General features: G+C 21.3%; 2 protein-coding genes across 2 annotated transcripts; one reads left to right on the top strand and one right to left on the bottom strand.

Moving 5' to 3' along the window:
• Positions 1 to 88: 88 nt before the first annotated feature.
• Positions 89 to 3,107, top strand: LOC122512528. The gene is made up of 4 exons (XM_043628418.1): positions 89 to 270; positions 409 to 486; positions 572 to 705; positions 2,715 to 3,107. Exons 1-4 carry the CDS (start codon positions 247 to 249, stop codon positions 3,001 to 3,003), a joined length of 525 nt encoding a protein of 174 aa, XP_043484353.1. The 5' UTR covers positions 89 to 246; the 3' UTR covers positions 3,004 to 3,107.
• On the bottom strand, positions 3,075 to 18,720 carry LOC122512526 (WD repeat-containing and planar cell polarity effector protein fritz). The gene is made up of 15 exons (XM_043628416.1): positions 18,519 to 18,720; positions 17,966 to 18,095; positions 17,418 to 17,595; positions 15,460 to 15,653; positions 15,271 to 15,371; positions 12,566 to 12,680; positions 11,930 to 12,139; positions 11,622 to 11,785; positions 10,939 to 11,046; positions 10,612 to 10,820; positions 10,249 to 10,372; positions 9,984 to 10,153; positions 6,055 to 7,901; positions 3,434 to 3,569; positions 3,075 to 3,272 (listed from the first exon to the last, which is right to left on the bottom strand). Exons 1-15 carry the CDS (start codon positions 18,599 to 18,601, stop codon positions 3,190 to 3,192), a joined length of 3,852 nt encoding a protein of 1,283 aa, XP_043484351.1. The 5' UTR covers positions 18,602 to 18,720; the 3' UTR covers positions 3,075 to 3,189.
• Positions 18,721 to 19,139: the final 419 nt, after the last annotated feature.

Here is a 19,139-nt window from a genome sequence, read left to right as displayed (position 1 = left end):
GTTTCCGAAACAACCGGAAGTTTGTGTGCGTGCGAAATTTCTCATGTGGATTCACCTTTAGGCTCTAGCGGGAATTTCGAAATTCCCAGTGAACGAAACTTAAAGAATCTTAGAGAAAAAAATTGTTTCTTTGAAGTTGAAAAGAACGAAAACAATAATGTATAGATAATTGTGATAAATAGGGACAATTATGGTAAATAAGTAGAAAAACGAATCTTGACAAGGTTAATTATTCGAATATCAACAATGGCACTCGTTGCTTTAAAAAATGTGAGTATTTTTCTTTGGAAAAAAAATAAACTGTTATAACATAACCTCAAAATTCGGTAAATATTTCAATTTTATTTATAGAAAAACTATATAATTTAATTTTATTGATAAAAAAACTATATAAATATTTGTTTATAGTTGATTCGGCCGTCTCTTATTCAATTGCAACCGATTTTATCGAGATCGTACAGTATAAATGAACCTGATTATCTAAAGGTGACTATTTTTTTTATTAATTTAAAGAAAAGGAATAATTTTATAAGCCTTATAAACAAATTTTTTCTTTTTTTCGTTTTTTTAGGCTTTAGAACCAAAACATCCACTTTATCCGACAGTAAATATACAAATTAAAGGCTATGATTTTCCAATTGTGGAGAAATTTCAAAAATTCGTTCACAAATTTGTGGATAAATTGGACATCGATGGGGAAGAAAGGTTAGAAATTATCATTTTTACGACATATACTTTTGTAAAATTTAATATTTTTAATATTATTTCTAAATATATTTTAAGTAAAAAATTATTTAAATACTATTTTAAGTCAGGTATTTTTCTCAAAAGAATTGGAAAAAATTTTAAACTTAGAGAATTTATATGAAAATTCGATGAATTTTTTTGGAGTAAATGATTTTTAAAAACTATTATTTTAATAAAAGTTTTCAAAGGAATTCAATTCGAAAAATTTTCTTAAAAAATTCCTTACAAGAATCCAATTATTCTCATAAATAATTAAATTCGTTCTTAGAAATTCAATTATTTTCTATAAAATTCGATAAAAATTCCTCTTAAGAATTCAATTATTTAAAAAAATCTTTCATTAAATTCTACGCAGGAATTCAATTGTTTTTAATCAAATTTTTCAGTAAAAATTCAATTATTTTCATAAATAATTAAATTTTTCATTAAAAATTCAATTATTTTCATAAATTACAACATTCTTCGCAAAAAATTCAATTATTTTTATAAAAAATTAAATTTTACTGTAAAAAATTCAATTATTTTCAAAAATTGCAATAAAATTCGCCCCAACAATTCAATTGTTTCTGTAAATAATAAAATTCTTCGCAAAAATTCAATTATTTTCAAAAGTTTCAATAAAATTTCTCATTAAAAATTCAATTATTTTTAAAAATTGTAATAAAATTCGCGCCACAATTCAATTATTTTTGTAAATAATAAAATTCTTCCCGAAAATTCAATTATTTTCAAAAATTATAATAAAATTCGCCCCAACAATTCAATTGTGTTTTCTTAAATTCTTTGAAATAATTCAATTATTTTAAAAAGTTTTAATGTAAAATTTCTTATAGACAATTTTTCTTCTAACAATAAAAAAAATAAATTTCTTCCCATAAAATTTATTATTTTCATAAATAATAAAATTTTCCAGTAAAAATTCAATATTCATTTTCAAAAAATTTTAATAAAATTCACCGCAAGAATTGAATTCTTTTAATAAATTATAAAATTCTTTACAAAAATTAATTATTTTCATAAATAGTAAAAATCTTCAGAAAAATTCAATTATTTTCATAAATAATAAAAATCTTCAGGAAAATTCAAATATTTTCATAAGTTATAAAATTCTTCAAAGGAATTCAATTATTAATAAAATTTCTAAACATAATTCAACTATTTTCTAAATTTTTAATTCACAAGAATTCAATTACAGAAAAATAACTTCTTCTAAGAATTTAATTATTTTCATAAATATAATGAAATTCATTACAGAATTTCAATTATTTTTGATACAATTTTAATTAAATTTTCTCGAAAAAATGTAATTATTCTTAAAAATTTTCATCAAATTCTCCAAAAGAATTCAATTATTTTAAAATTTGTTGATAAAATTCTTCATGAGAATTCAATTTTTAGAAACATTCAATTCTTCAATAAATTATTTATTTGCATTTTTACATTTAAATTTGTATTTAAATAATTGAATTCTCGTTGAATTTTTTAATAAAAATTGCTTTTCATTTTATAAAAATGAATTTCAGTTAAAATTTTCGATTATAAATATTAAAAGTATTATAGCGAAAATTTTTAGAAATAATTGAATTTAAAAAGTTTTCCAATTAAAATTTTTGAAAATTTGAATTTTTCATACTTTTAAACTAACAATTTTTGGGAATTAATTTTTTTTTGAAAAAGTTATTTGAATTTTTTTTTTTGCAGCTATTTGAAGTTTTTATATTCCAATAAATATTTAATTGAAAAATTGTCTGAATAATCAAAATGTCACGTTAAATTAAATTGTAAACAAATAGATTTAAAAATTCTTAAAAAGAACTTTTTCAAAAATTATTTCAAATTTGAAAATTAATAAAGACATAGGAGAGTTAAAATAGTATTAAAAAATAATATTCTATTTAAAAAAACAAAAAAATTATTTACATAAAGCAAAAAGAAAATAAAAATAAGGAACAATTTCTTTTTTCCAGTTGGGCAATGCCACCAAAAGAACTACACATAAAACGCTACAAACCAAAAAGCAATATTCTGGAAGTCGAATACAAATTAAATATTTACGAGAGAAATATAAAAGTTTCAAATGTTTCCTCAACCAATTTACCATTGTTAATAAGAATTTTAGAAGCGAGCGCACCCCCGGGTGTTGATATTGTCGTTGAAACATTTGATCCCGAGAAAGAACTGAAACGTTATATTCCCGATACGGATCTATTGAAATTAAAGAGCGATCTTGCCGAGGCAATTGAGAAAAAAGAATGAAAAAAATAATATTCATTTTTCTATATAAATCATATTTATATATAATATATATATATATTTGATTTAATAAGTCTGTACAAAAATATAAAATACTATAAATATTCTATAAAAAAAACTTATAATATTCGTATTGCTTTTTTTTATTACTGTAAAGTAGGTTTTTTTTTCTTTCTCTTCTTATTTTTTTTATAAGAGGCCAAAGTGAACGACTTTTATTTTTGCAACCTCTTCTGGTTTTGGAGGTTCTTTTGTTTTTGAGCTTCCTTCTTCTGAAACAATAATAGTTAATATTTCTAACAATAATGATAATTAATAATAATAATAATATTCCTTATTTGGAATGGATATCAAAAATGCTAAATAGTTACAAATAAAAATAATATTCCTTATTTGGAATGGATATCAAAAAAAGAAATAATAATAATCTCACTTGACAGAGGTTGAAAATCCTTGAGATAGTCATCATTTCCTAAACAAAGAGGTAAACTTTCAGCTAATTCTCTCTTTGGATCCATTGGATGTAATTGCATCATTGATCTTTTTTGCAGTGGCCTGTAAATTTGTCCCTAGAATCGAAAAATTTACAAAATCATTTCTGTGAAAAATTCAATTATTTATTTATTTACAATTGAATAATTTTTATAAACAAATTAATTAAATTTTGTTTAGATTATTTATAAATTTTAATAAATATTTGACATAAAATTCAATTTCAGAGAATAATTTTTTTATTCGTGATAAAAATAATTCAATTCTTGCGATGAATTTCAATTAAAAAGTTTGAAAATAATTGAATTCTTTCAAAGAATTTTACTAAAAATAAATTAAAAAATAATTGAACTTTTTTTTTTATAAATTTTATAAAAAATTTTGAAAAGAATTGAATTTTTCTTAAAGAATTTTATTGCAATTATTATTTCAAAATAATTGAATTCCTGCAATTAATTTAATTATTTATTATTAGAATTAAATTCTTGCAAACATATTAATTAAATTTTTTTTAATAATTTACCTTTTTTAAGAAAATTTTATTAAAAATTTGATATAAAAGTCAATTCCTGCGAATAGTTTTATTATAATGATGAAAAAAATAATTGAATACCAGCAAAGAATTTTATTGAAATTGTTTAAAAATAATTGAATTTTTCTGAAGAATGTTATAATTTTGAAAATAATTGAATTTTTGAGAAGAATTTTATTATTTGGAAAATAATTGTATTCCTGCTGCGAATTTTATCATTTATAAAAGTAATTGAATTCTTGCGATGAATTTTATTAAAATTTTTAAAAATAATTGAATTTTTGCGAAGAATTTAATTAATTTCCAAAAATAATTGAATTCTTGGGGACAATTTAATTAAAATTTATGAAAAGAATCGAATTTTTCTGAAGAAATTTTTAATTTATGAAAATAATTAAATTTGAGAACAATTTAATTATTTTTTAAAAATAATTGAATTCTTGGGGAGAATTTTATTACAATTTTTGAAAATATTTGAATTTTTACTTTAAAAAACTTTATTATTTATGGAAATAATTAAATTTTTGCTAAGAATTTCATTATTTATGAAAATAATTGAATTCTTAGAGCGAATTTTGTAATTTATGAAAATAATTGAATTTTTTATGAAAAATTTTAATATATTTATGAAAATAATTGAATTTTTGCGAAGAATTTAATTAATTTCCAAAAATAATTGAATTCTTGGGGACAATTTAATTAAAATTTATAAAAATAATCGAATTTGAGAAGAATTTTAATATTTTTTAAAAATAATTTAATTCTTGAGGCGAATTTTATTACAATTTTTGAAAATAATTAAATTTTTACTGAAAAACTTTATTATTTATGAAAATAATTGAATTTTTGCGAAAAATTTCATTAATTTCCAAAAATAATTGAATTCTTGGGGACAATTTAATTAAAATTTATGAAAAGAATCGAATTTTTCTGAAGAAATTTTTAATTTTTGAAAATAATTGAGTTTGAGAACAATTTTATTATTTTTTTTAAAAATAATTGAATTCTTAAGGCGAATTTTGTAATTTATGAAAATAATTGAATTTTTCTGAAGAATTTTTTAATTTATATGAAAATAATTCAGTTTGAGAAGAATTTTATTATTTTTTAAAAATAATTGAATTTTTGCTAAGAATTTTATTACAATTTTTGAAGATAATTGAATTTTTTAAAGCAATTTGTATGAAATTTTTTAAAAAAATATTTTTTTATTATATTAATAATAATAATAATAGTAATAATTATTATTATTTTTATTATTTTTAATACAATTTTAAATGGATTGCTTTAAATAATTCAATTTTTTCTAAAATATATTAATAAAATTCCTTGTAAGGATTCAAATATTTGCAATTTTTATCGTAAATTTTGAATAAAAATATAATTGAATTTTAAATGTATTTTAAATGAATTATTTTTTTTTTGTTCAAATAAATAATTGAATTCTCTAAAATGATTGAAAATAATTGATTTAGAGAAGAATTTTAGTTGAAATTATTCAAGATAATATTTGAATCTTGCAAGAATTGAAATTTGTAATTTTCGGAAATATTCGTCGCAGAAATTTTCAAGTTGTAACGAAACTTGAAAAAAAATATTTTAAGTTAAGGGCATTTGAACCATGATGACGTCACAGATTTAAAACTAATGCTTTGCACAAACTGTGACGTCATCAAGGTTCAAATCCCCTTAAAAATTTTGTTCATTTAATATTGAATATTAAATTTTAATATTAAATAATAGAATTAATTATACAATTAATAATTTTAATATTCAATATTAAATTTTTCAAACTTACAAATTTTTTCAAAATTTCGACACAACTTGAAAATTTCTAGAAAAAAAATTGTATCAGAATATTAAATAATTATTAATTAAAATTTAATAATTAATAAAATTAATTAATTAATAAAATTTGATAATTAATAAAATTAATTAATTAATAAAATATAATAATTATTTATGAAAAAAAATTAATTAATTAATTAATCTCCTTAAAATAAAAGTAAAATTGCAAGAAAAAAACTCACACTTCCAGGAACAAGAATATGCGTGACAGTATCAGAAAATTTGACTTTCGGCTTTTCATTCATAACATTCGGCACGTCCATCAGAGGGAAATGTTTATAACTCGAATTAATAACCGGCAGCGGTGGGATATTCGAAAATTTCTTCTCCTTATTAATCAAATGCTGTCCAATTCGAAATCTCGATTCCTTCGTCGCCGTCGTCGTCGAATCCATAAAATTTCTCCCACCCTGATAATGAAGCTGTTGCGGCTGCTGATAATGATGATGATAATGACTCCTCGACAAATTATCACAACTCACCGCACAAGGTGAGTTCGGCAGATGACTAATATCATAATTCAGTCTATAATTTCTAGTCTTAAATTTACTATTATTTCTCTGTTGTTGTTGCTGCTGCTGCTGTTGTTGCTGGTGATTTTGATTTTGATAACTCTGATGATGATAATTATGATTCAACAAAAACAAACTCGAATTTTGCCTCGAATTTTGCAATCTCAGCACTGGGTCTTCGAGATCTAATCCTGGTGTACTTCGGGAGAGAGGGAAATTTTTTTTCGGTAAATTTTTTATGTATTTCGCTAGACTTGTTGACATTGATGGCGGGGGCGGAATGTCGAACGGAGAGAGGCGTTGATTCTTTTTTTGCTCGATTGTTTGGAAAACGAGGGGCGAGTATTCGGATTTTTTCGAGTCGCTCTCGTTTCCCTTTCTTTCGTTTTCTCTCCTTTCTTTTCTCTCTTCTCTTCTTTCTTTTCTCTCTTCTATTGTTTCGTCTCTTTTTTCTCTTTTTTCGCTTTTCTCGCCTTTTTCCCTTTTTTCGCCTTTTTCTCCCTTTTCGCCTTTTTCTCTTTTCTCGCCTAATTCTTTTTTCTCGCCTTTTTCTCTTTTTTCGCCAATTTCGCCTATTTCCCTTTTTTCGCCTTTTTCTCTTTTCTCGCCAATTTCTCTTTTTTCGCCAATTTCTCGTTTTTCCCCTTTTTCTCTTTTTTCGATTATTTTCCCTTCGGAGAATTTTTCCCCATGGAATTTATGATCCTTGTCATCGATATTATTATAATTATCATCATTAACATTATTATCATCGTCGTTATCATCATCGTCGCCGTCATCGTCATCGTCATCATTATCATAATTTTTCTCATCGTTCTCGTCATTATCGTCCGAATCCTCATCAGAATCGTGAAACGAACTGAAATTATTCCCCGAATACAAAATCGAACTCACAGGATTGAAAAGACTTCGTTTTCCATTAAACGACGAGGAATTAAGACCGGAAATCTCCTCCGAAACCTCCAACAGCGAAGGAGTGGAAAAATTCTTCATCTCGAGCAATTTTTCTTTATTGAAACATTTTCCGAGTGTTCCCTCAAAATTTTCCTCGCCGAACATTGTCGTCGGCTTCGAATAGGATTCGTCGATTCCAAATTTTCCAAAAGCGTCGCAGGCGGAATTGTTGGAATTATTAAAGACCTTCGAGTGGAGACTCAAATTTCCGAAACCGGGCAGAAGACTCTCGATATTGCTGAGTGATTGGGAGAAATTCGAATTTATCATCTGTTGTCGTGAGGCGGTGAATTGACCCTGTGCGTAGGTGGGTAAATTGAAAGCCGATGATCGAAGATTGATGTCGGATTTTTCGTAATTCGGATGATCGGTGAAAGTGTTGGTGTAGAGTGATGAATGTAGAACCGGAAGTGGTGGAGCTTGATTGTTGGAATTTTTGAGGCGACGTAATTTTTCGGTTATTCCACTGCCGTCGTTTTCTGATTCTTCGGAGTAGGAGTCGGAATCTTTTTCGCTTAGTGAATCGGAGCAGAGTGAACATGAGGCTCGTGAACATGTCGAATCTGGAAAATTGAAGAAAAAGTAAATTAATTTCATAATTAAAAAAATAGAATTTTTTCCAAATAGAATTTTTAAAAAATACCATTTTCTATATTTCAAAAGAATTTTTAAAAGTCGAGAAATTAAATTGTTTCAAATACAAAATTTAGTTCAATGAAAATTGAATTTTTTGAAAAAAAATTCAAATATATAAAATAAATATAAAAATCAAATATAAAAATAAATTGAATTTTTTTTTCAAAAAATTCAATTTTTATTAAACTAAATTTCTACTAAATTGACTAAATAAACTATTATTTAATTAATTAATTAACTATTAACTAACTAAATAAACTATTCAGAAAAATTCCACTGTATTACTAAACAATTTTTAAACAACGAAAAATTAAATTCTTTCAAATATAAAATTTATTTCAATTTTTTGAAATATGACGTTTTAAATAAATTTCAATTATATTTCAAAACAATTTTTAAAAGTCAAAAAATCAAATTGTTTCAAATATAAAATTTATTTCAATGAAAATTGAATTTATTGAAAAAAGATCCAATTTTTTGAAATATAATTCTTCAAAAAATTCCATTACATTTCAAAATCATTTTTAAAAGTCGAAAAATTAAATTGTTGCAAATATAAAATTTATTTCAATGAAAATCGAATTTTTTAAAAAAATTCAATATTCAATATATTTCAAAATCATTTTTAAAAGTTAAAAAATTAAATTGTTTCATTTTTCAATTTTTTGAAATATAATTCTTCCAAAATTTCATTATATTTCAAAATAATTTTTGAAAGTCGAAAAATTAAATTTCAAATATAAAATTTATTTCAATCAAAATTGAGAATACTTTTTGGTTATTTTTAATATTTTCCGAAAATTATTCTTGTAAACAATTCAATTTTTTTTCATTAAATTTCAAATATTTGGAAACTTTTGCAATTTAAAATTATTTAACCAAAAATAATTTATTTACAATTTTTTTTTATTATAATTTCAAAAAATTATTTAAAATAGTAACTATTGATTTTGAAAAATTATTCAACTTTTAAGTAGTTTTTGTTAAAAATTCTAGAAAATAATTGAATCTTGAAAGAATTGATGTAATTTTCGGAAATACCTACAACAAAATTCAATTTTTTTAAAAATAAAAAAAATATCTAATAATTGAATTCACAAAAATTTAATTTTTCAAAATTATTATTTTTAAATTTTAGATAAATCAATCATTTTCGATATTTTTAATTATAATTAAGACAAAATTTGTTTAATGTTTATGTAATTTTAGTTAAAAATTCTAGAAAATAATTAAATTTTGAAAGAATTAATGTCGTAATTTTTGGAAATATTTAATATTCAAAAAATAGAAAAAGAAAATAAGAATTTAGTTAATAAAGAAATTGATAAAGTTAATAAAAATAATTAAAACTTTAAAAAAATAGTTTTTTTGAATTGTTTCCAAGAAAATTTTATTTGAAATTTTTAAAAATATAATTCAATTCATGTTTATAAATTATTATAAGAAAAATTTGAAAAGAATTGAATTTTGTCAAAGAATTATATTGAAATTTTTTAAAAATAATTGTATTTCTGTAAAGACTTTTATTTTTTTTTGAAAATAATTGAATTTCTGCAAAGAATTTTATTTTTTCTGAAATTAATTGAATTTCTGTGAAAAATTCAATTGTTTATTAAATTCAAATTGAATTCTTGTAAAAAAATTAATTAAATTTTGTTTAATAATTGAATTTCAGTAAAGAATTGAATTATTTGTTAATGTAGAATTGAATTCTTGCAAAGGAATTAACTAAATTTTATTTAATAATTGAATTTTTTTGAGAACATTTTATTAAAAATTTATTATAAATGAAATAATAAAATTTTACGATTTTTAATTAAAATTCTTCAAAAAGTTGATTATTTTGAATATTTTCCGAAAATTATGGACAAAAATTCAATTTTTTTTTATTTGGAAATGTTTTTAATTTAAAATTAAATAACGAAAATTTAAAAATTATTAAATTATTGTAAATCATAAAAAAATTATTGAATATTAATATTCAAAAAAAAAAAAATATATATATTTACGTGAACTATCGCAACTATTCGAACGGCTTAAAATTTGTTCCGCCTTTTCCTTCGCTGCGTTCGCCAATTCTGTGTCTTTCATCGCCGTTGCATAGAAATGAATGTCCATAAATAGATCGTGATCGTTCAAATCAATCGCTAATCGAAATGCTTTTTCAAAAAGTCGAAATCTAGATTTAAAAAAAGAAAGAGAAATAAATTAGTTCTTTTTCATTCGTCATTTTTCCTCTTTGAATTTTTGAATAAATTTCTTCTATAAATTTACCTTAGAAGATGATGAAAAAATCTTCTCGTTATATCACGAATTTCATCGCCATATTCCTCCTCAACTATTTGACTTATTGGCCTCACTGGTACGTGAAAACTTCCCAAAGCAATTTGAATTAAATCTGTAAAATTTCGTTCAAAAATCTATATATTAATTTGCAATTTCATAAAACTGTATAGAAAAAATTAATTAATTAATGACTAAAAATGTTTAGATTGTCGTACAATTACAGTAATTAATTAAATTAAATTAATGAAATTAGTAAAATTAATTTTAGTTTAGTAAAATTAATTAAATATTTAATTTTTAGTTGTAATTTTGAAATTATAGTTAATTGATTAAATAATGAAAATTACTTACGTTCTCTCTCGGGTGTCAGGGGAAATTTAAAAAGATAATTGACAATTTGATTGAGAGAATGGATACAACTTTTCGTGTGTAGGTCCCAATTCATTGAGAGTAAAAGAGACGTTGCTTTGTCAGGTAATTCGAGTTTTAGATAATTTTCAATGAGAGCGTCGCCGGGAAAATTCGAACCTTCGATTATTTTTAAAACACCCATTGGACCTCTAAAAAGAAATATTAATTATTATTATATTTTTAAATAAATAAAAATTGTAAATTCATTTATAATTATTATAAATTAATGTAAATAAATAATTTAAATAATTAAAATAATTTTCTCACCGTTCGAATAATAATAGAAAGAGAGAATCTCTCTTTTCGAAATGTTGCATGTGAATATCTGGATCTGGCAATTTACTCCATTCCATACGAAAAAGTACCGGTTGATTTCTGTAATTTAATTATTTTTACTATGATTATGATTTTTGCTTCTTCACTTATTTAGTTTCATTATAAAAATAAAAAAAGTAATCCTAAAAACGAAATTAATCGAATAAAGAGTAAAAAAAATATTAAACAAAATAACGATAACTAATTTTAAAGAAAGAAGAAAACGAATTAAGCGAGAAAAAAATTTAAATTAACTTTACAAATGAAAATAAAAAAAAAATTGAACAAGCAAAAAATATTAATTCGGAAAGAGAGAAAATAAATAAAATCGAATTAAACGAAAAAGTAAATTTAAAAAAATAGCGAAAAAGAAAAAAAAATGAATTGAAGAACCGAAATTATAAAATAAATTTAAAAAAAGAAAAAAAGAAGTAAAAAACGATTAGAAAAAGAACCAAAGATTGAAATAATTTTAAAACGAGAAAAAATAAGTATAAAAATGTATAAAAATGGAAAAATTAAATAATTAATGAAAATGAATAAAAAGAGGGAAAAGAGTAAAATTAATTAATTAAAGTAAATAAAAATGAAAAAATGGAAATAAGTGAATTAATTGAAATAATTGAAAATAATACCTAAAATATAAAGAAAGATCGAGAATATTTGTCGGTGTTGCCTCTTCAGTTAACATTTGACTTTTAATGCAAGAAAATGCAATGTCAAAATGTTGAAATTGTCCTCTTTCGTTGCCGATTGAGAAAATAATTCCGTCTCCGTGCCAACTCGCAAATGTCGGAATCTACAAAAATTATTTGTTATTAATAATTAAAATTTTTTTTTGAACAAAAAAGAAATAAAATTTTCAATTTTTTTTGTAATGAATTCAAAAATATTAATTAAGAATTATTGAAGGAAATTAATAGAAAAGAGAAAAATTGCTTACAAAAGCGGCTTTTACGGTGTTACTAGTGCCTTTCGGTTGATCGTGCAATGTTATCGAACCATCGATACAACAAAGCAAAAGCATTTCTTGATTTGGCGAAAATTTCACGCAACTCGTGTGCGTTGACAGTGGTATCGAAACGACAGTTATCCTCTGTAATTTATCCTGCTGCGAAACTTCGTACGTTCTCCATTCGATTGTCACTTCGCCCTGAAACAATTCAAATATTCAAATTAATTAAAAAATTCAAATTAAGACAAAAAATTCAAATTAAATTTCCACAAATTACAAAAAATTCAAATTAAATTTCCATAAATTACAAAAAATTCAAATTAAATTTCCATAAATTACAAAAAATTCAAATTAATTTCTTTCAATCTTTACATTTCGTCTAAAATTTATTATTTTTAAATTTAAAACAAAAAATTCAAATATTTCGATAAAATACAAAAATTGAAATAAATTTCTTTCAATATTTGTATTTTACCTTAAAAATTTGATTTTCTTGTTGTTTTAAAATTAAAATGAAAATAAAAAATTTTGGACAAAATGTAAAAATTGAAATTCGATTGAGAAATAAAATATAAGAATTAAATTATTAAATGAATTATATTTTTAAATATTGAAAAATCGTACCTTTCGGGAGACTTTTTGTTCCACCGAGTGAATAACATTCTCGTGATAAGTACTGAATGTTATGCAAAGTGGCTCGTACTCGGTGCGCAAATAACAAATTAACTCCATTTTAGACCTGAAAATTATTTTTTATTATTATTATTAATTTTCGAAAAAGGAGAAAAAAAACACAACATTAGTTTGAACGAACATTAAATTCATGCAAATTTTCGAGGAAGGAAAAATTTTCTCTACTTTTGCATAATATATTTTTTCGACAAAATATTAACAAAATATTGTAAATTTCTTAAAATTTTAATTTGTTTAATAATAATAAAATTTAAACCATTTACTAAATTTAACTATTTTATCTAAATTCGATTTAAAAATAATAATAATTAAAAGAAAAACAGCAACAAAAACAATAATAATAAAAATAATAATAATAATGCTAAAAATAAAAAATAATAACAATAAAATATAAAATAATAATAATAACGTTAAAAAATTAAAAATAATAACAAATATCAAAAAATTCATAATAGTTAATAATAATTATAATTAATATTTCTATTTTTGGACCAAAATACAAAAAATATATATCTAAAAATAATTAAAAATTAAGATCCTAAAAAACACAATTTGATTCAAAAATTATAATTAAAAGAATTAGAATAATTATAATAATTATAATAATTGTACTAATATTAAAAATATTTGCAATAAAAATATTTTCGCAAACTAATAATTAATTAAAGTTGAAATAAAATTTGCTGAAAATTAACAGAAGTTCATTTAAAATTAAATTTCCGGTAGTTTAGATTTTTTTAAATCAAATTCTATTATTATTATTGAGTCTTGGAAATTAAATCTATAAAAATTGCCATGGAAACCGTCTAACAATATTTTTCGTTTCCAATTATATAATGAAGTTGTTGTAAAAAAGAAGAAAAAAAGAAAATTTTATCGGTATTTTTAGTTTTTTATTTTTTACCCGAAAAAGAAAATATAAAGTGTTATAAAAAATTAATTAGTGATCAACAAAAGAAAAAAAAGGGGGAAAAATGTCTCAAAATTGGCACGCTCATTGGATGGAGGAGAATTACAAGCCCACAAGATTGGGAAATTGGGAAGTTCCTAAATGGCATTCACAATGGCCCGTTAGACACTGTAGAACAACTAATTTTCAATGTGACAATAAGGGACATTTATTGGCTCATCTCAAGAAAACTAATCACGAACGGGACACTTTCAAAGTAAGAAATTTCAATTTTTTTTTAAAAAGTCTCGTTTACTATTTTACAAAAAATTTTTTAAAAGAAAATTAAATAGAAAATTCGAAACATACAAAAAATACAAAATTAGAAAAAATACAATATTCAGAAAATACAAAATTAGAAAAAAGACTATTTTCAAAAATTAAAAAAAAAGAAATACAAAATTATAAAAAAATAAAAATTCAAAAAATACAAAATTAGAAAAAAGACTATTTTCAAAAATTAAAAAGAAAAGAAATACAAAATTAGAAAAAAATAAAAATTCAAAAAATAAAAAATTAGAAAAAATACAAAATTTAGAAAATACAAAATTAGAAAAAATACTATATTCAAAAAATATAAAAAAAATTTTTTTAAATCAAAACAAGAAATTTAGAAGAAAGAAAATAATTATTTATTATTATTATTATTTCGTTTGTTTGTCTGTTTGTTATTATTGTTTTGTTTGTTTTTTTTTATAGCCATTCCAAATAAGGAATATTATTATATCATTATTATTATTAATTATTAATTATTAATATACGAAAAGAATATTTTTTTTCGTTCCGCTTTTTAAATGCAGAATATTTAATAGAAAAAATTTTCCCTTTCTCTCTATTTCATTCTCTCACAGACAGCTTGGGAAATGCCTAAAAAAATAAATAGACAATTAGCACAAGAATTATCAGCGCCTTTAAAATATAGAATAAAATTTTGGAGTGATCATGAAAGATTTCATCGTAAATCATGCGAAGAAAATGAAAAAGAAGAGATGGAAAAAAAATTGATATCAAGATATGGAAAAAAGTCAGAAAATATTCTTACCAAACAATCCTCAATAGTTCAAAATGAAGAAAAACCTGAACCTTTTGAGTCAGAAGGAAATGAAAAATTAAAACCAACAACAATAACAGCAACAACAGTTTTAGAAAATTTTCAAAAATCTACCAATTCTAATATTAAATCGAGGAGAAATTCCTGCGATTTGAATAATATTAAATCGGATAAAAATTCTACCGATTTAAATAATATTAAACCTGGTAGAAATTCTTCTGATTCAAATATTAAATCTGGTAGAAATTCTTCAGATTTGAATAAAATTAAATCGGAGAGAAATTCTTCTGGTTTGAATAAAATTAAATCGGGAAGAAATTCTTCTGATTTGAATAATATTAAATCGGGAAGAAATTCTTCTGATTTGAATAATATTCAATCGGGTAAAAATTCCACCGATTCGAATAATATCAAATCAAATGGAAATTCAGAGAAAAATTTGAATAAATTTATGTGTAATTTGCATCAAACGAGTAAAATATGAAAAAGAGGAAAAAAATGACAAAAAAATATGAAAATTTTGCTAAAATCTTTTTGAAAATCGTGTGTTGTTTAATTATTTAATAAAAGTAATTTTTTTTTTTGCTCTATTATAATAAAAATTCCTAATTATAATAAAAAGGATTAAATTCTCACCCAGTTAGTCGGTGAATTTGCACATTTGCTCGATCGTGTTCTTTTATCGTTGGACTCCAGGGATAAATTTCATTCATCGCCGATTTCCACCAAATTAAGATCTTGAGTAAAAAAAATATAAAAATTAATAAATTAATTAAAAGAATTTGGTTCATTTTATTTTTAAAAAACAATGAATTGTCAACTCACTAAATCGCCGGAACGATTGGATTGAATTTTTTTGTCAAGTCTCCGACTACTTGGACCGCAGAGTTCGATGGAATTTATCTTCGACTCCAATCTACTAATTTTGTCGAAAAAGTGTCTCTTTGATTTTGTTAAATGCACCAACGTTACTTGACTGTCATTGTAAGTGCAAATCAAATGATTTTTCGTAATTACAACTGAAATTGAAAAAAAAATTTATGCAATTAGAAATTAAAAAATACGAAATCACAAAATTAGAAACTAAAAAATACGAAATTGCAAAAATTCAAAATTAAAAAATAAGAACTTACAAAATTAAAAACTAAAAAATAGAAAATTATAAAGAAAAAAATACGAAATTGACGAAATTAAAATTTAGAAAATGCAAAATTATAAAATAATAAACAAGAAATTAAAAAATTAAAAACTAAAATTACACAATTATGAACTAAAAAATACAAAATTATCAAAATAAAAATTACAAAATAACAAAATTCAAATTTAAAAAATAATTACTTACAAAATTATAAACTAAAAAATACAAAAATAAAAATTACAAAATTAAAAACTAAAAAAAATACAAAATTATGAAATTGAAATTTAAAAAATGCGAAATTATAAAATAGAAACTAAAAGAAAACAAAATAACTGAATAAAAAACTAAAAATTAAAAAGAAAACAAAATCAAAAAATTAAAAATTGCGAATTTACAAAATTAAACACTAAAAAATACGAAATTACAAAACAAGAAAATACAAAATTAAGAACTAAAAAATACAAGACTATAAAATAAAAATTACAAAATAACAAAATTCAAAGTTATATAATAAGAACTTACAAAATTACAAACTAAAAAATACGTAATTTCAAAAATACAAAATTAAAACATAACTTACAAAATTAAAAACTAAAAACTGGAAAATTATAAAGAAAAAAATATGAAATTCACGAAATTAAAATTTAGAAAATGCAAAATTACAAAATTAGACTAAAAAACAAGAAATCACAAAATTAATAACTAAAAAAATACAAATTTACAATTTAAAAACTAAAAATAAAAAATTATGAACTAAAAAATACAAAAGTATAAAATAAAAATTACGAAATTACAAAATTCAAATTTAAAAAAATAAGAACTTAAAAAATTACAAACTAAAAAATACAAAAATAAAAATTACTAAATTAAAAACAAAAAAAAAATACAAAATTAAAGACAAAAATAATACAAAATTTTAAAGTTTTATAATTCCAAATTAAAAAGTAGAAATTAAAAAAAATACAAAATTACTGAATTAAAAACTAAAAAGTTTAAAAAATCACAAAATTAAAAATTGCGAAATTACAAAATTTTAAACTAAAAAATATGAAATTACAAATTTCAAATAAAAAAAATAAGAACTTACAAAATTAAAAACTTAGAAATTCAAAAATACAAAATTACTGAATTAAAAACTAAAAATTAAAAGAAATCACAAAATTAAAAATTGCGAAATTACAAAATTGTAAATTAAAAAATACGAAATTGCAAAATTCAAAGTTGAAATATACGAAATTACAAAATTATAAACTAAAATTACGAAATTACAAAATTCTAGTCTAAAAATACGAAATTACAAAATTAGAAGCTAAAAATTACAAAATTAAACATTACGAAATGACAAAACAACAAAATTCAAAATTTGAGCCTAAAAAAATACAAAATTAAAAAATTACAAAATAGAAACTAAAAAAAAATACAAAATTACTGAATTAAAAACTAAAAATTTAAAAACAAAATCACAAAATTTAAATTTACGGAATTACAAAATTAAAAACAAAAAAAAGAAAAAGAAAATACAAAATTAAACATTAAAAAAATACTAAATTACAAAATTGAAAATTGCAGAATACAAAATTATATGTAAAAATTACAAAATTTCACTGCAATTTTCAACAATTAATTAAAAGAAAAAAAAACATACCGTCAGAAATATGATCAGAAAGTTTTCCGACCAAATATTTATCGAAAACAATTTTTTCTATGTCACTTGATTGAACACTTATTTGAATATAAATTAGTAAACCAGTTCCCAGCATTAAAGTGACTGTACAATGATCGTTCCATTGACAGTAAATTGTTAAATGATCTTTTAATTGTTCCTGGAAAACAAATTTTTATTAAATTTAAAATTCTATAAATTATTTATTAAATTAAAAACTTTATTACTTTTTTTTATTAAATTGCAAACAAAATTACTTTTTTTTTATCAAAGTGCAAACTTTATTACATTTTTTTTATTAAATTGCAAACTTTATTACTTTTTTTATTAAATTGAAAACTTTATTACTTATTTATTAAATTAAAAACTTTAATAAACTAAAAAAATAATAAAATATTGAAAATAAATAAAAATTAATAAATAAATTAATATTGAAAAAATAAAATATTAAAAACTAAAAAAATAAAAATTGTTCTTTAAAAAATAGAAATTTCTTTGGAAACCTAATTTTTTTGCAAAAAATAAATTACCTCCAAATATTTTAACGAATCTTTTAATTTTATTCCCTTTTTATTTTGTGGTGTGTAAATAATTCCTCGCTTTTCGCAATATGAACGTTTTCCTTCGGCGTAAACATTTTCAATTCGTTTGTCATAATATCTGTAAAAAGCAACAAAATAAAAATTAGAATTTATTAAAAATGAAACAAAGTTCAATAATTTTCTTTATATATTTTTACTAATATAAAATAAAAATCCTTTTTCGAATTTTGTATAAATTTTACTTAAAATCCTTGAAATTTGGCAACGAAAATTTAGTTTACTACCGAATAGAAATAATTTAGTTAATTTTAATTTTATAAGTAAAACACTCTTCGAAAGTAAAATACTTTTTTAAAAGTAAAACAATTTTTTTTCAAGTTAAACATTTATTTCTTTAAGCAAATCAATTTTTTCTCGAAGTAAAACTATTTTTTTCGACGTAAAACACTTTTATTTTTAAGTGTAAACAAGATTTTTCTATTTATATAAAGAAAACAATAAATGTGCGGAAAAAAATAAGAATATTAAATTGTCAATTTACCGAAATGCTCCAAAGTCAGTGTCCTTAATACAAACATCATCACTTAAAGTCCATAATTTTAATTCGCTTAATAAAGCGAACATTTTAATGTTTCAATTATTTTTAAGTAAAACATGAAAAACACTGTTTGGAAATGTTTATATTAAAAAAAAAAAAAATAAAAATATTCTCCGCAAGTTTAAAACGCAAACAACATAAGTAAGGTTATGTTTATGAACAAATTTTTTGACAGTTATCGATATCGATCGATGAATCGAATTTCTCCCGCGCCAAATTTCAAATCGAAAAATTCTTTTGCAATTTATTTTTATTAATTAAGTAATAATAATTGTTTTAAAAACTGGTTTTATGTTATTATCTATAATTAAAAAATATTTATTTATTTAGGGATTTTGGGAAAAAAGTGTCGAAGGAGAGAGAGGAGTTAAAAACGTAGCTATGAACGACTAAGTCAAATTTAATTATCTATTGAAATTATTAATATTATTAATTATTAATAATTATAGTATGTAAAAAAAACAACTGTATTTTTTATCCGGAGAACAAATTTTTCATTTACCGATTCAAATATTGCCGCGCAATGGTTGGAATAATTCGTCTTGCTTTCTCATTGGTCGAAAA

This window comes from Leptopilina heterotoma, unplaced genomic scaffold, assembly GCF_015476425.1.
Source record: "Leptopilina heterotoma isolate Lh14 unplaced genomic scaffold, ASM1547642v1 Lhet_123, whole genome shotgun sequence".
Lineage (NCBI taxonomy): Eukaryota > Metazoa > Arthropoda > Insecta > Hymenoptera > Figitidae > Leptopilina > Leptopilina heterotoma.
The sequence above is the reverse complement of the archived record's forward strand: the minus strand, read 5'-3'. Positions and strand labels throughout refer to the sequence as shown.

Coding starts and splice junctions, on each gene's coding strand:
- LOC122512528 (XM_043628418.1), top strand. CDS start 247: ATGGCACTCGTTGCTTTAAAAAAT. Junction 271..408: donor CACTCGTTGCTTTAAAAAAT/GTGAGTATTTTT, acceptor ATTTGTTTATAG/TTGATTCGGCCGTCTCTTAT. Junction 706..2,714: donor GACATCGATGGGGAAGAAAG/GTTAGAAATTAT, acceptor TCTTTTTTCCAG/TTGGGCAATGCCACCAAAAG.
- LOC122512526 (XM_043628416.1), bottom strand. CDS start 18,601: ATGTTCGCTTTATTAAGCGAATTAAAATTATGGACTTTAAGTGATGAT. Junction 17,596..17,965: donor ATTCGTTAAAATATTTGGAG/GTAATTTATTTT, acceptor TTTGTTTTCCAG/GAACAATTAAAAGATCATTT. Junction 15,372..15,459: donor CCAATCGTTCCGGCGATTTA/GTGAGTTGACAA, acceptor TTTTTACTCAAG/ATCTTAATTTGGTGGAAATC.